General features: G+C 49.9%; 1 protein-coding gene across 3 annotated transcripts in view; it reads right to left on the bottom strand.

Moving 5' to 3' along the window:
• Positions 1-14,365, bottom strand: part of LOC117052352 (cytosolic purine 5'-nucleotidase-like) — a 39,959-nt gene extending 25,594 nt beyond the window's left edge. For all 3 annotated transcript variants that reach the window (XM_033159206.1, XM_033159204.1, XM_033159205.1), the window contains exons 1-4: positions 14,153-14,365; positions 3,658-3,731; positions 1,585-1,702; positions 1,387-1,482 (exon numbers count right to left, since the gene is read on the bottom strand). In XM_033159206.1, the coding sequence (XP_033015097.1) occupies positions 1,387-1,482; positions 1,585-1,702; positions 3,658-3,731; positions 14,153-14,256 (392 nt within the window). In that variant the 5' untranslated portion in view covers positions 14,257-14,365. The remainder of the gene's footprint in view (positions 1-1,386; positions 1,483-1,584; positions 1,703-3,657; positions 3,732-14,152) is intronic.
• Positions 14,366-15,346: the final 981 nt, after the last annotated feature.

Raw genomic sequence — 15,346 nt, forward strand, 5'->3', positions numbered from 1 at the left:
CAGTAAGATAAGACCTTTGGAGCAGGCATTTAAAAGAAATTCAAAAAAGTTTTGCAAAATTTCCTTGATAATTTGTCACCCCCTCCATTATTGAACACGGGGCGGACAACCCCCCCTTGCTACGCCCCTGGAACCAGCTCAAATTTGTGCTGAAATGTAAAAGGAAAGAAAGAAGGTACCTTTTATCATATGTGGTGGGGTCCTGTGGGGTGGTAAAAGCTTTCTGGGAAATGATATATAATGAACTAAATCAAATGTTTGAGAAAACTTTTATTAAAAAAAACCAGAGGCTTTTCTGTTAGGTATAACAGGTGAGCAACTACCAAAAGAAAATAGAAGGTTGTTTATGTATGAAACGACGGCACCGAGAATGCTTCTAGCCCAGAGATAGAAAGAAGGAGAAGTACCGACCAGAGAACAGTGGCAGACCAAATTGATGGAATATGCAGAAATGGCAAGATGGACATGAAAGATCAGAAACCAGGAAGACCAAGTATTTCTTAAAAGACTGGAATAAATTTGTAATATACTTAAAAGGCCGCTGTAAACTGTTGAAATCATTGGCAGGGATACAATGACACTTGCAAAGTGAAATGAACTGTGGTTAATATGATTATATAATAGATGGATAACGGTAAAAGATGATGAAGAAGAAGAGTTTGGATTTGATATCCCGCTTTATCACTACCTGAAGGAGTCTCAAAGCGGCTAACAATCTCTTTCTCCCTTCCTCCCCCACAACAAACACTCTGTGAGGTGAGTGGGGCTGAGAGACTTCAGAGAAGGGTGACTGGCCCAAGGTCACCCAGCAGCTGCATGTGGAGGAGCAGGGACACGAACCTGGTTCACCAGATTACAAGTCTACTGCTCTTAACCACTACACCACACTGGCTCTGTGATGCAGGGGGAAACGTTTAAATTTTTGGAAATGGAACCCACAGAGGGAGGGAAGGAGGTCTGAAGGTTCGAAAGGACCTTCTTTGTTTTTACTGTATGTTTTGGAATGGTTATGGCAATTGTGTATAATTTTATGTAAAACCAATAAAAAGATAGATAGATGGATGGATAGATAGATAGATAGATAGATAGATAGATAGATAGATAGACAGATAGATAGAATCAGAAGGGACCCACAAGGGTCATTTACTCCAACCCCCTGGAATGCAGGAACCACAGCTTAAGAATCCCTGCAGATGGCCACACAGCGTCTTCTTAAAAACCTCCTGCGAAGGAAAATGTGTGTTGTCGTCCGTCCCCCCATCCCAGGAGACATAAGAGGGCCTTCTCCTTGTGGCTTCCCAGGGCTGACTGCTTTTCTTGGGGGGGCCCACAGCTGGTGGGGACTGGAGAGAGTAAAACCTGGTTGTGGTGGAAGGCATCACCTACCCTTTGAGGAAGCGGAAGCCGTGGGCACAGACCAGCAGGTTCCCGTGGGAGTCCACCTTCAGCAAATTGCCGTACATGGCGTCAAATACGAGGCCCCTGAGGAAGAGGAGAGGGCGGGTGAGGAGGGTGGGTCCTTCCCCCCCCCCCGGGCCACATGGCTCCCACCTCTGGGCTGCCAAGGCATCGCTGCTCCCTTACCTGGTGGGGAAAGTGGGGTCGTATCTGTACTCCAGGATCTCGTGGGGGTAGCCAATGGACACCAAGCGCTCCAGCAAGAGCTCAAAGGCCAGCTCCTCGTAGTCCGGAGATTTGTACACTGCAGAGGCAAAAGGCAGTTTGGGGAGCAGTGCCGGATTTACAGATAAGCTAAACAAGCTATAGCTTAGGGCCCTCACTCTCTTGGGGGCCCCCAAAAAAATGAAAGGGGAAAAAACCTGGATGTACATTTCCAAAATATAAGATAAAAAAACAAATAAAATAAACTACATACAGCAACAGCGTGTATCTCACTATTTCCGAGCACAGTTCAAAGTGTTGGTGCTGACCTTTAAAGCCCTAAACAGCCTCGGTCCAGTATACCTGAAGGAGCATCTCCACCCCCATCATTCAGCCCGGATACTGAGATCCAGCACCAAGGGCCTTCTGGCGGTTCCCTCCCTGCGAGAAGTGAGGTTACAGGGAACCAGGCAGAGGGCCTTCTCGGTAGTGGCACCCGCCCTGTGGAACGCCCTCCCACCAGATGTCAAAGAGAAAAACAACTACCAGACTTTTAGACGACATGTGAAGGCAGCCCTGTTTAGGGAAGCTTTTAATGTTTAGTAGACTATTGTATTTTAATATTCTGTAGGAAGCCGCCCAGAGTGGCTGGGGAAACCCAGCCAGATGGGCAGGGTATAAATAAATTTTATTATTATTATTATTATTATTATTATTATTATTATTATTATTATTCTACTTCTTCTTAATTGTATTTCAGTTCAACAATTACTTTGATAAAAGTAATTTTAGGGAGGCACTTCCTGGGTGTATCTTTGCAGGCTGGTCTGACTCCCCACCCCAAAAAAAGTTGCAAAGCAAATTCAGGAAATCTTGGGCCACATCTATCAAATACAGCCCAGTGGTCTTTTTTCCCTTTTGCAATGATTACTGCAATGACTCTAGAATATCCAAAGCAAGATGATGAAAAAGAATTTGAGGATATTGACAAATACAGAAGTGCAATTGGAAGTTTGCTTTATTTAGCAGAAATATCCAAATACAACTAAACATACTTAGCAGAAAAATGCCCAAGCCAATACAGAAAGATTGGAATGCAATGAAATGATATGTGTTTTAAGATACTTTAAAGGAACCATTCATTATAAGCTTACTGTGTCAACTTGCGACGTTTTTCTGCTAAGTATGTTAGTTGCATTTGTTATGTCAGGCCTGGATATGTTTGCTAAATAAAGCAAACTTCCAATTGCAGTTCTGTATTTGTCAATATCCTGGTTCTTTTTCATCATCTTGCTTTGGATATTCTAGAGTCATTGGAGTAACAACTGGATTCTACTTTTTTTTGTGTCATGGAATTATGAACAAGCCTAAACAATTACTGTATATTCTGGCGTATAAAACTACTTTTTAATCCAGGAAAATCTTCTCAAAAGTCGGGGGTCGTCTTATACGCCGGGTGGAGAATCTGCAGTCGAGTATATCTCAAACTCTATATTTTAACTGGAAAAGTTGGGGTTCGTCTTATACGCCCAGTCGTCTTATATGTTGGAAAATACAGTATTATTATTTTTTTAGTCTATCTGTATTTAATGTCTTAAATTATTGTTAATTTTCTTAGTGATTTTTTTTTGGGGGGGGGGCTTCTTTTGAAACCGCTTCGAGGTTTTCTACAGTCAAGCGGTGCATAAATTTTATGAAACAATAAATAAACACGCAAGCATGCAAATTTTAGAAAGCAATCAAAATGAAGTATTTATGCAAAGTGGACAAGAACTGCAGCCAGGTGCCGGGCTAACGTTCCCCTGTTGCTTGTATACTCAGAGGTAGACTGCCCCTGAACAGGGAGGAACCATTTAGTATTAGTATCTGATATAAGGGGGGGGAATGGGGGGTTGGCTTTTACAGCCCAACTCCCCCAAGGACTCAGTATCCCCTTGGTTAGTTGCTTTTTCACAAAAACAGCTCAAAGTGATTCGGAAAGCAAACAAGTATAAAAAGAAGAGTTTTTAGCCATCATGGGTCACAATTTTTATCATCTGGTGGCCTCTTACTTACTTGCGAGAGTGTAATCCATGTCAAAGCCGAAACATTTGATCTTTTCCAGCGCCAGACTCCGGTTCACAAAGATCCTGCAAAGGAGAGGCTGTGTCATGAGGTTCCCAGGAGCCAGAGGCTGCCCCCTGACCTGCCGACAATTTGGGTGTCCCATCTCATCGGCTGCGCTTTGTCTGGAAAGGACCTAGGAAACTGGGGTGCTGGGTCATGGAAGGTTTTCTACCCAAACCCTCTTTTGAAAGGTACACACACACTCCACTCTCTGCCTTCACCGGTGTAGAGTCCTTTTGAGATCGAGAAAGCCCAACCATCTTCCAGTTACTCCAAGTCACACTGCATCACTGCCGGTCATTTGGCTACGGAGAGCCCTGAGTTCTGAGTGCGAATTGTAGACCAGGGGGTTGGACTAGATGGCCCAATCTTCCTGGAAGACCCCCTGCATCCCATTTCTTTAGGTTTCCATTTTTTCCCCCCACTGCTCCTACACCCAGGCCTGACTCGTGGCTGCTGGTCGTGGGTGGCTCGGCATGATGAGCCTGGCAGCATCGTTGATGCACAGAGAGGGAGGGAGCTGGCCTGGTGGGCACCAAGGGTAGCTGTGTAACATTAGCAAGGCTCCTGGACAGGCTATGTCAACAGGTTTCCCATTACAGGGATTTATGAGCTATGAAACTCAACCTCCCCTGTTTTAAGCGCACACACAGACCCCACGTGAACGTAACATTCACCGAAAGATTCCTCCATGCGAGATCTCGAGACCCAGACCAGCTCGCAAAGGAGTTTTTGATACATCCGCCAGCCCTTATACACGCACAGCCCTCCAGAAAAGGGAGGCTCCTCTCTCTCCCACCCACATTCCCTGACACTGAGCGAGGATCACAGAGGGCTCCACCGCAGGCATCCCAGGCATTTTCTAATTATGTTTTATGATACTGAGAATCATTACTGGGGCTCTGCAATTGCCCAACTGCTGCTTCCAAAGGCACCTAGGAAAACGCTGCTCTTTTCTCTTCTCCCGCGGGGGTCTTCCCCGCTGCGTGGAAGAAGTAGCCAACACACATCAGAGTTTGGAAAGGGGCCCAAAGGGATGCGTGGAGCAGCAGCAGTCATCTTTTCACTCTGCCAGGTGAAACTCCAGGACCACCAGGACAGAGTCACACACCCTGCACAGACTGGCCAGGAGGAGCCGCAAACTAGCCCAGTGCTTGCACAATCCAGGTGGCTAACTCCCTCTTGGAGCTGGCAATTTATAGTACCAACAGCAGAAGACGGGCCACTGCTGGATCAGGTTTGTGAGTTTCCCACAATGGGCTTCTGGCTGGCCGCCACGACAGCAGGATGCTGGCCTGATCCAGCATATGCTCTTCTTCTTCTAATTTATTATTATTATTATTATTATTATTATTATTATTATTATTATTATTTATTGAATTTATCTACTGCCCTATACCCAGAGGTCTCGGGGCGCTTCACAGAACAAAATCAAAATATAAAACCACAAAATGCATAATCAAAATAAAAACAACAACCCAATAACCCCCCCCCAAAAAAAAAAAACATTTTAGAAGGGCATAGGATGTCAATCAAATCAACCAAGGTAAAGGTAAAGGTAAAGGGACCCCTGACAGTTAAGTCCAGTCGCGGACGACTCTGGGGTTGCGGTGCTCATCTCACTCTATAGGCCGAGGGAGCCGGCGTTTGTCCGCATACAGGTTCCGGGTCATGTGGCCAGCATGACTAAGCCGCTTCTGGCAAACCAGAGCAGCACACGGAAACGCCGTTTACCTTCCCGCCGGAGCGGTACCTATTTATCTACTTGCGCTTTGACGTGCTTTCGAACTGCTAGGTGGGCAGGAGCAGGGACCGAGCAACGGGAGCTCACCCCGTCGTGTGGATTTGAACCGCCGACCTTCTGATCGGCAAGCCCTAGGCTCTGTGGTTTAGACCACAGCGCCACCCGCATCCCCTAAATCAATCAAAGGCCTGGTTAAAAAGGAACATTTTTGCCTGGTGCCTAAAGGTGTATCATGAAGGTGGAACTTGACCTCTCCTCACTACTGTCTTTCCCGGACTCACCTTCTGCAAAAGTTAGTTCAGGCACTGGGGTGTGTCCAACATCCTGCATTGTGAAGACTGATGCAAATAACTCATTCAGCATCTCTGCCATCTCCTTGTCCTCCTTTGACTCCCTTGTCATCCAACTGCCTTTCTAGATGGTTTCCTGCCGCTAATATATTTGAAGAGCTTCTGGACGGTGGTCTTAATGTTTTCAGCAATGTGTGTGTCCCCCCCCCCGAGTCTTTTTTTGAGCACCCCTAACTTGCTTGCATTCCCACCCCACCCCTTCACAAGCTGAAACCAACCCCGACTTTGGGGGAGGGCTTCCCACCCTCCCCATGAGGTCTAGAAACTTAATCCTCCTTACTAACAAAACGCCCAAGCAGATCTCACACTCGCATTCTACCAAAGGAGCTTCCAAGTTCTACATTAAATACAATGTGGCCTAGTTGGAAGGCACCAGGCAGATTCCTTGAATGTGCAAGGGGTGGAGGAAGGAGGGAGCTGACCTCTTTGTAGGGAAGGAGCAGGTCCCTCCAGAGGCTGCTTGCCAGCTCCTTAACTGGGCAGACCCAGCCACGTCCAAGGCACAAAGCCTGCCGTTAAGGCCCGGTGGCCAGCCACAAAATGCTAGTAGCGAAGAATTGTAGAATCGTAGACCCAAAAAGTCATCAAGTTGTTGTAAGAATTTTAAGATATTTCATTTATATATAATAATTGTTATTAATGTACCAAAACAAATAAGGCCACATGTCTGGAAAACAGCACAGGAAGACAGGACTCACTCCATTTTGACTCCCAACTGGCCAAGTTCTCAGGAACAAAGGGGGGGGTTGCCCCTCCAGCTACTCAGCAGCCCTCTGCCTGAGTGATAATCTCTGGCATCCTGATATCTGAGTGTCAGACAAAAGGGTGTGATTAACTTGGCTGGGATATAGGGAAATATAAATATCTTTTGTTTCACTTGATGGGTTTTGGGTGGAGGGCAAGAGGAGACATGGGGGCAGGGTCCAAGATGCTCAGATCACTGCTACCAGACCCTCCCAATTTTTGATGTAATTCTGATGTATGGAGGGGTGGTCTTGAGCTGGAGGGTGGCAATTTCAAAAGTCTATATAGGAGCTTGCGCGCCATTGTTTGAGGTCTTTTGCTTGCAAGACACCCTGCTGCAGCAGTTTTCTAATAAAGGGCTATCGCCTTGCTTTGGGAGATTCTGTATCGTCTCTATTTGTTCTTAGGTGCTCTTGACAGGAGGGGAGCCCTGCTGAGGCTCTCCCTCGGGTTCGTGGACTCCCTTCTGGGGCCGAACCTAATTTTTATTACAAAGTCAACCCCTGGGAATGCAGTGATTCGTCCTGTCCACCCTGTCCCAGGGAGGTGTTAGCTGCTTGCTCTGGAGAAGTCCAGCAGGGCCCTGCAGAAAGGCCTTGAGCAGCCAAGGGAGGGCCCTGACCTCGGCACGTGCGTCACAGCCTTGCATCATAAACGGTAGCTTATGTTTGGAAAGGGTCCCCTGGCCGCTTCCCCCAGCTCCAGCTGATGTAATGGCTTCAGGCAGTGCCCACACAGGAGGGCAACCTTTCCTCCCTCGGGGACGGACCCCTCTCTTGCCAAAGCAAGGTCCGCCAGGAGAGGCCAGGAAGGAGGTGTGTAGCCAGAAGCCATCCTGGTAGGATGAGCGGAGGCCCCGGCCAAAGGTAAGAGACACTCCTGTTTGCTTTGAGCCAGTGCAAATAGTCCTGACTCCGGACACCACTTTGCCTGCGGCTTCCAGAGCTGACCCTGGAATTCCCATGGCTCACGCTTACATAAGAACATCAGAAGAGGAGGTTGCTGGATCAGGCCGAAGCTCAGCATCCTGTTCTCACAGTGGCCACCCCAGATGCCTCAGTGGGAAACCTGCATGCGGGGTTTGAACACAACAGCCCTCTCCAACAACTGGCATTCAGAAGCATTGCTGCCTCCGACTGTGGAGACAGAACATAGCCAACATGGCTACGATAGCTCTCTCCTCCATGAATTTGTCTTGTTGTTGTTCAGTCGTGTCCGACTCTTCGTGACCCCATGGACCAGAGCACGCCAGGCACGCCTATCCTTCACTGCCTCCCGCAGTTTGGCCAAACTCATGCCAGTCGCTTTGAGAACACTGTCCAACCATCTCATCCTCTGTCGTCCCCTTCTCCTTGTGCCCTCCATCTTCCCCAACATCAGGGTCTTTTCCAGGGAGTCTTCTCTTCTCATGAGGTGGCCAAAGTATTGGAGCCTCAGCTTCAGGATCTGTCCTTCTAGTGAGCACTCAGGGCCGATTTCCTTGAGAATGGATAGGTTTGATCTTCTTGCAGTCCATGGGACTCTCAAGAGTCTCCTCCTTGTCTTACCTCCTTTTAAAGCCACTAGAAGTTGCTTTATACCGAATTAGACCCTTGGTCCATCTAGCTCAATATTGTCTACACTGACAGGCAGCCCCTCTCCAGGTTTTCAGAAAGGAGCCTCTCCCAGTCTGACCCACAGATTGCAGGGACTGAACCTGCGCAGGTGCCAGGAGGATGCTCTTGTCACTGAGCTGTGGCCCGCCCAAATTTCACAGCTTCCTTCCTATGTATCATTTTAAGTTCAATAGGTTCCTGCTCCAAAAAGTATGTGGCCATTTGTTCGACGGTGCTCCAAGGGCTAGAATATTGTCATCAGATCCTGTTTTGACAACACTGTGTTTTGCGTAACTTTGTATGTCCTTCCTTGACAATTAATAAAAATTACCAAAGGTACACAGCCTAAGAATATAAGGCAAGGACTTCTAGATCAGGCCAACAGAGTCTGTCTAGCCCAGCATCCTGTTCTCACGGTGGTCAAACAGATGTCTCAAGGGGAAACTTACGAGCTGGACAACAGCACTCTGCCTTCCTGCAATTCCAGCTGGTATCCAGAGGCAGAGTGGAGGTAAAAGATACGGTAGCCACTAGCAGCCATTGATGGCCATATCCTAATCCTGTGGCCCCATCCTTTTAAAAAGCCATCCAAGTTGGTGGCCATCACTGCCTCCTACCGGTAGTTTTGTAGTTTTAGCTATGTGCTACATGAAGAAGAGAAGAAGAAGAGTTTGGATTTGATATCCCACTTTTCACTACCCGAAAGAGTCTCAAAGCGGCTAACATTCTCCTTTCCCTTCCTCCCCCACCAACAAACACTCCGTGAGGTGAGTGGGGCTGAGAGACTTCAGAGAAGTGTGACTGGCCCAAGGTCAGCAGCTGCATGTGGAGGAGCGGAGACGCGAACCCGGTTCACCAGATTACAAGTCTACCGCTCTTAACCATTACACCACACAAGTTCTTCTTGTCCCGCGTCTCCTGACCTTTGGCTTCATTGGCTCTCCACAATTTCTAGTGTTATGAGAGAGGGGACAGAACTTCTCTCTCCCCCCCCTCCCCCCATGCCATGCATAATTTTATACGATTCTTTCATGTTGCCTCTCACTCACCTTTCTAAACTAAAAAGTCCCAAATTGCTGCAGCCATTTTTCTCACAGGGCAGAGGTTTTCAACCTTTTTGAGTCCACGGCTCCCTTGACCAACTACATTCTTTCTGCGGCACCCCTGTGGGGGCTCAGGAGCCCAGTCATGTCACCCCTTGCCTACAGAGCTGGCAGCCCCTCAACCCTTTTCGAACACCCTCCCTTGAGAGAGCCGGCGTGGTGTAGTGGTTAAGAGCGGTAGACTTGTAATCTGGTGAACCGGGTTCGCGTCTCCGCTCCTCCACATGCGGCTGCTGGGTGACCTTGGGCTAGTCACACTTCTCTGAAGTCTCTCAGCCCCACTCACCTCACAGAGTGTTTGTTGTGGGGGAGGAAGGGAAAGGAGAATGTGAGCCACTTTGGGACTCCTTTGGGTAGTGAAAAGCAGGATATCAAATCCAAACTCTTCTTCTCTTCTTCTTCCCTCAGCGTCCTCTCCTCTCCTCTCTCCTTGGGAGTCCTCCAGGCAGCTGCTGTTGCTGTTCCTGGTTCTCTGAGCTGCTCCCCCCACCCGCCGCCCCAAAGAGAGGTGCCTCCCAGAGGCATCATTCACCTGGGGAGCTTGTAGCCAGGGCTGCTGCAACAAACAGCTGTGCAAGCCTTTGGGAGGCAGAGACGCCAGAGGGCATCCGAGGAGGGAGGGAAGGAAAGAGGGACAGAGGCCAGTGTTGCTCGCGGCACCCCTGACCATCATTCAAGGCACACTGGTTCACTCCATCCCCTTGATCATTTGGGTGTCCCCTTTCTGAACCTCTTCCAACCTGCAATATCCTTTTGGAGGTGAGGTGGCTAGAATCGTACACAGTATTGCAAATTTAGTCACACTGTAAGGTAAAGGTAAAGGGACCCCTGACCATTAGGTCCAGTCGTGTCCGACTCTGGGGTTGCGGCACTCATCTCGCATTACTGGCCGAGGAAGCTGGTGTACAGTTTCCGGGTCATGTGGCCAGCATGACTAAGCCGCTTCTGGCGAACCAGAGCAGTGCACGGAAACGGCGTTTACCTTCCCACCGGAGCGGTACCTATTTATCTACTTGCACTTTGGCGTGCTTTCGAACTGCTAGGTGGGCAGGAGCAGGGCCCGAGCAATGGGAGCTCACCCTGTCGCGGGGATTCGAACCGCCGACCTTCTGATCGGCAAACCCTAAGCTCTGTAGTTTAATCCACAGTGCTACCCGTGTCCCAAGAGGTCTCTATATTGCAGTTGAACACTGAGACAGAGGGTTCATGGATTTGTACAATTGTAGAGTTGGAAGGGACCCCCCAGGGCCATCTGGTTGAAAGCAGGAAGGCAGGCAAGTGGGGGCTGGCAGTGCCCCCATTTTGCCCTGACGGACCAGGCCCCCCTGCAGGCAGACACGGGTGCAACAGGGAAGGAGGAAAAGCCACGAGGGGAGGGTCTCTCCCACCCTCCTCCTTGCAAACAGGAGGTGAGCGGAATCTGAAGGAAAGTGCCGTCAAGTTCCCAAGCTCCCCTGACCCAGATCTGAGCCAAACTCCTCTTGGAATGCAGATGAGGCTGATCTGGGTTCCTTACTGGCGGTTCAAAGGCCGGTGTCACAAGGGCCCAGTGACACATTTGCCAAAGAAGGGGCTCAGGAGGGATCGTTTGACACTCGCCACCTAGGCTGCATATTCAGCCACCAGTGCCCAGAGGAGACACCCTTGTTGTGGAGAGACAGCGTGGCATAGTGGTTAGAGTGTTGGACTAGGACCCAGGAGACCAGGGTGCAACTCCGCACTCAGCCACAGAGCCCACTGGATGTGACCTTGGGCCAGTCACTTACTGCCTCTCAGCCTGACCTAGCTCACAGGGTTGTTGTGGGGGATTAAATGAGGACGGGAAGAGAACCATGTATGCCCCCTTGAGCTCCGTGGAGAAAAAGGTGGGATATAAATACAATAACTAAAATAACAACAATTAAAATAAACAACAACAACAACATTACAGGAGCACCCCAGAGGAAAAGTCCTTCTCCTCCTATCTCCCCCCCCCCCCCCACCTTGAGTTTCTGGGCCTGCAATGCTGTTTGGCTGTTCAGGACTGACTGCCCTCGTAGCAAGGTAAATTGGTACCCGGGGGCAAAAAAAAAATAAAAAAATGTCACACACACCCCCCCCAGAGGCATGGGAAGGTCAGGTGGTACCCGGTGCGGAAAATTTATTGTCAACCCCCCCTTTGATTCCCCCCCTGCAAAAATGGTTTTAAGTTATTTCATATTTTCTTACAAAGGAATAATAACAAGTAATAATAAAAAACCCTTTTATTTATATCCCGCCCTCCTTGGCTGAAGTCGGGTTCAGGGTGGCTAACATCAGATACATAACATTGGTATAAAATCAAACAATAATTAAATTACCTTCTAAAAACATCTTAAAATCAAATTAAAGTCTAATTAGATGGCTTTCCACAGGGTTAGGGTTGGGAACAACAGTAAGTGTTCTCTGAACTGAAATTTCAGCCTTCATGACATAGGAAAACAGCCAAGTGAACAGCTATTTTGGTGGAGGAGGGTCAAGATATTAACCAATATGCATGAAATTTCATATATAGCTATATAATGCCTATTATAGTAAGATAAGACCTTTGGAGCAGGCATTTTCAAAAAAAAAATCCAAAAAAAAATTGTTCCTTGATAATTTGTCACCCCCTCCATTATGGAACCCGGGGCGAACCGCCCCCCCCCCCCGCCCCCCTTGCTACGCCCCTGTCACCCCATTCCCCCAGCCTTCCTGGCCCTTGGGTCCTGCCTGCAGGGCAGCTTCCCTGTTGACAGGGGGGGAGGGGGGGAGGAAAGGCCTTGCCAGGAGAGGAGGAGGAGGACTGTGGGGGGGGGGGAGAGAGAATTCAAGTTATTAGAGCAGAAAGCGCTTTTGAGATGGAAATGAGCCCTGAAGTGGAAGAGGGGCCAATTTGGATGCAGCAAAGCTTCTTTCTCTGACCAGGAAGCGCCTGCTCTCGCCTGCTCCTCACCCTTCGTCCCCAGGAACACTAATCTGTTCAGTCATTCATTTATTTCTTAACATTTTTACCCTACTTGATTGTAAAGGAGAAGCCTCCAACTGGTTCACAAAAGAGACAAAACAATGAAATTATCGCTAAGAAAAATTAGCAATAATAATTTAAGGCATCCATAGCATTAAAATGGCAATAGACTGAAAATACTCCAATACTTTGGCCACCTCATGAGAAGAGAAGACTCCCTGGAAAAGACCCTGATGTTGGGAAAGATGGAGGGCACAAGGAGAAGGGAACGACAGAGGATGAGATGGTTGGACAAGTGTTCTCGAAGCTACTAACATGAGTCTGACCAAACTGTGGGAGGCAATGGAAGACAGGAGTGCCTGGCGTGCTCTGGTCCATGGGGTCACGAAGAGTCGGGCACGACTAAACGACTCAACAACAACAAAGACTGAAAACTGATTAAGACTAGCATAAGCTTTCTGAGGGACCCAGGTGGCGCTGTGGGTTAAACCACAGAGCCTAGGGCTTGCTGATCAGAAGGTCGGCGGTTCGAATCCCTGCCACGGGGTGAGCTCCCGTTGCCCAGTCCCAGCTCCTGCCCACCTAGCAGTTCGAAAGCATGTCAAAGTGCAAGTAGATAAATAGGTACCACTCCGGCGGGAAGGTAAACGGCATTTCCGTGCGCTGCTCTGGTTCGCCAGAAGCGACTTTGTCATGCTGGCCACATGACCCGGAAGCTGTCTGCGGACAAACGCTGGCTCCCTCGGCCTATAGAGCGAGATGAGCGCCGCAACCCCAGAGTTGGACACGACTGGACCTGATGGTCAGGGGTCCCTTTACCTTTAAGCTTTCTGAACACCTGGGTAGGCTTGCCCTAACAAAACATGATTTTAGCAGGCAACAAAAAGAGTGCAGTGAAGACACCTGCCTGATGTCAATAGGCAGGGAGTTCCAAAGTGGGCGAGCTGCCACCCTAAAATCTAGAGTTCTTACAAAGGCAGAACAGGCCTTTTGTGGCAGGGTCAGTTCCGCTGATGGAAGCAGTCAACTGGGTGTTAAGGGGCGAGATGATCTTGCAGGTAAACTGGTTAAGTAACAAGTAACAACGCTGTTAAGTAACACCTTGAATTTGGCCAGGGATTATATCAGCAACCATTGCAAATCGAGTGCAGTTGAAGGAGGGGAGAGCTGTACTGCTCCCATCAATAATCCACTTTCCTCGTTGTCCCCCGGCCCCCCCCCCGCACCATATTCAACTGAAGAGAGACATATTCCCCCACCCCTGCCTAAGCCCCCACATCCTCTAGGTCAGGCATGTCCAACTCCCAAGAGGCTGTGATCTACTCCCAGTATTAAAAAAATCTGGCAGTGATCCACCCATTGTTATTGGAGGGAGGAGGAGCGTGTATGGGGTGGGTGGATTGCCCAGAGTTGTTGAGCTTTTTGGGGGGGGGATTGCACAGAGTTTTTTAGCTTTCCCTCCATAACTTTTTGTACACGATAAGGATCCTGCAATCTACCAGGGATCCACCAGTAGATCACGACCTACTGGTTGGACATCCCTGCTCTAGGGGGACCAGAGTAACTCCCTGCCACTGGATAAACAAACATCACAGCCATTGCCAAGAGATCTCACTCAGAAACACTCCCTTGCCCACACACACTCAGAGGGGGAGCCCGCTGCCCCCTTTTCCCGCCCCCAACTCTATAGAGCAGCTGGCAGCAGCCTCTTGGCGCTGGGCTCCCTAAGGTGATGGTGGAATCTCCATCCTTGGAGGTTTTTAATGCAGAGCTTGGCTGGCCATCTGTCCGGGAGCCTTGAGCTGTGACTGCTGCCTTGCAAGGGGGTTGGACTGGATGACCGCTGGGGGTCCCTTCCAGCTCTCCAGTTCTACGGATGCCAAGGTCTGGAGGTAGCAGCGACTCCCCAAGCCCCGGTGGCCCGGCTGCCCCCCCCCCCTTACCGGTGATGGTAGTCCCGCTTGACGGGGGCGCGCGGCTCGGGGGCGCTCAGCTCGGCGCTGGGCTGCATGGCTCCGTCGGCTGGCTCCCTGGTGATGCTGCCCATCCTCTGACAGCGGCTGGCGCGGAGGAGGAATAGGCGAGGAGGCGGCCTGCTCCCTTTTACCCGGGAGATAGGCTATCAGCCCGGCCCAGCTGATGGCCCTCCTCCTCCCGCCCCCCGCCAGCCAGCCTACCACCCCCCCCCCTTTGCTGTGCCTGGGCTTGGAGGGCTGCCCCGCTCGCTCAAGCTGGCCAGCGCCGCCGCCTCCCCGCCACGACTGCGCTCCCCTACCGGGGACTTTGCTCCTCCTGCCGGGGCGTATTTTTAGCCTCTCCCCCCTCCCCGCACGCACACACACACACACAAAACACCACCTCCCCGTCCTCTTCGTGCTTCCAGGCAGCCATCCCAGCTGCAGACGGACCCCTCCCGGACCTGGCCCTGGCCTGATTGGGGTGGAGAGAGTGGGGCGGGGGGAGGTGGGAGAGAGAAAGGGTGGGATCCTGCAAAGGGCTCTCTGCAAGATGCGCGCATTTGCAGCTCGCTGCCTGAAGGCGCTTTCCAGAAACGCGCCAGGCACTCTCGAACACACACCCCGGACCTCTCCCTCTCTCTCGTTCCTCTGCAGTTTCATGCCAGCGATCGTGGGATCATAAGGCGATATATGCCATAAACCTATGGTGCTGCGACCGCATTTGGAAGGCTGCACTCGGTTGTCGCTGCCAAAGGGATATGATAAAGTTGGGACAGGCTCGGGAAAGGGCAACCAAAACGATCAAGGGGCTGGAACGACTCTCCTGAGAGGAAAGGTTGCAGCGTTTGGGGCATTTTAGATTAAAGAAAAGGCAAGTCGTTCCTACATTGCAGGGGGTTGGACTAGATGACCCTTGGGGGTCCCGCCCAGCTCTACAACTCTCTGATTCTATGCGGTGACATGATAGACGTTAATAAAATCGTGCACGGCGTGGAGAGAGTTTTTCTCCCTCTCTCATAACACTAGAACTCCTGCACATCCAGTGAAGCTGAAGGTTCAGGACAGATAAAAGAAGAGACTTCTTCAGGCAGCACAGAGTTCAACTCTGGAACTCCCTCCCCCAGGAAACAGTGAGGGCCTTGGCTGGTTTTAAAAGATTAGACAGTTCATGGCAAGGCC

The sequence above is a fragment of the Lacerta agilis genome, chromosome 8 (genome assembly GCF_009819535.1).
Source record: "Lacerta agilis isolate rLacAgi1 chromosome 8, rLacAgi1.pri, whole genome shotgun sequence".
NCBI lineage: Eukaryota > Metazoa > Chordata > Lepidosauria > Squamata > Lacertidae > Lacerta > Lacerta agilis.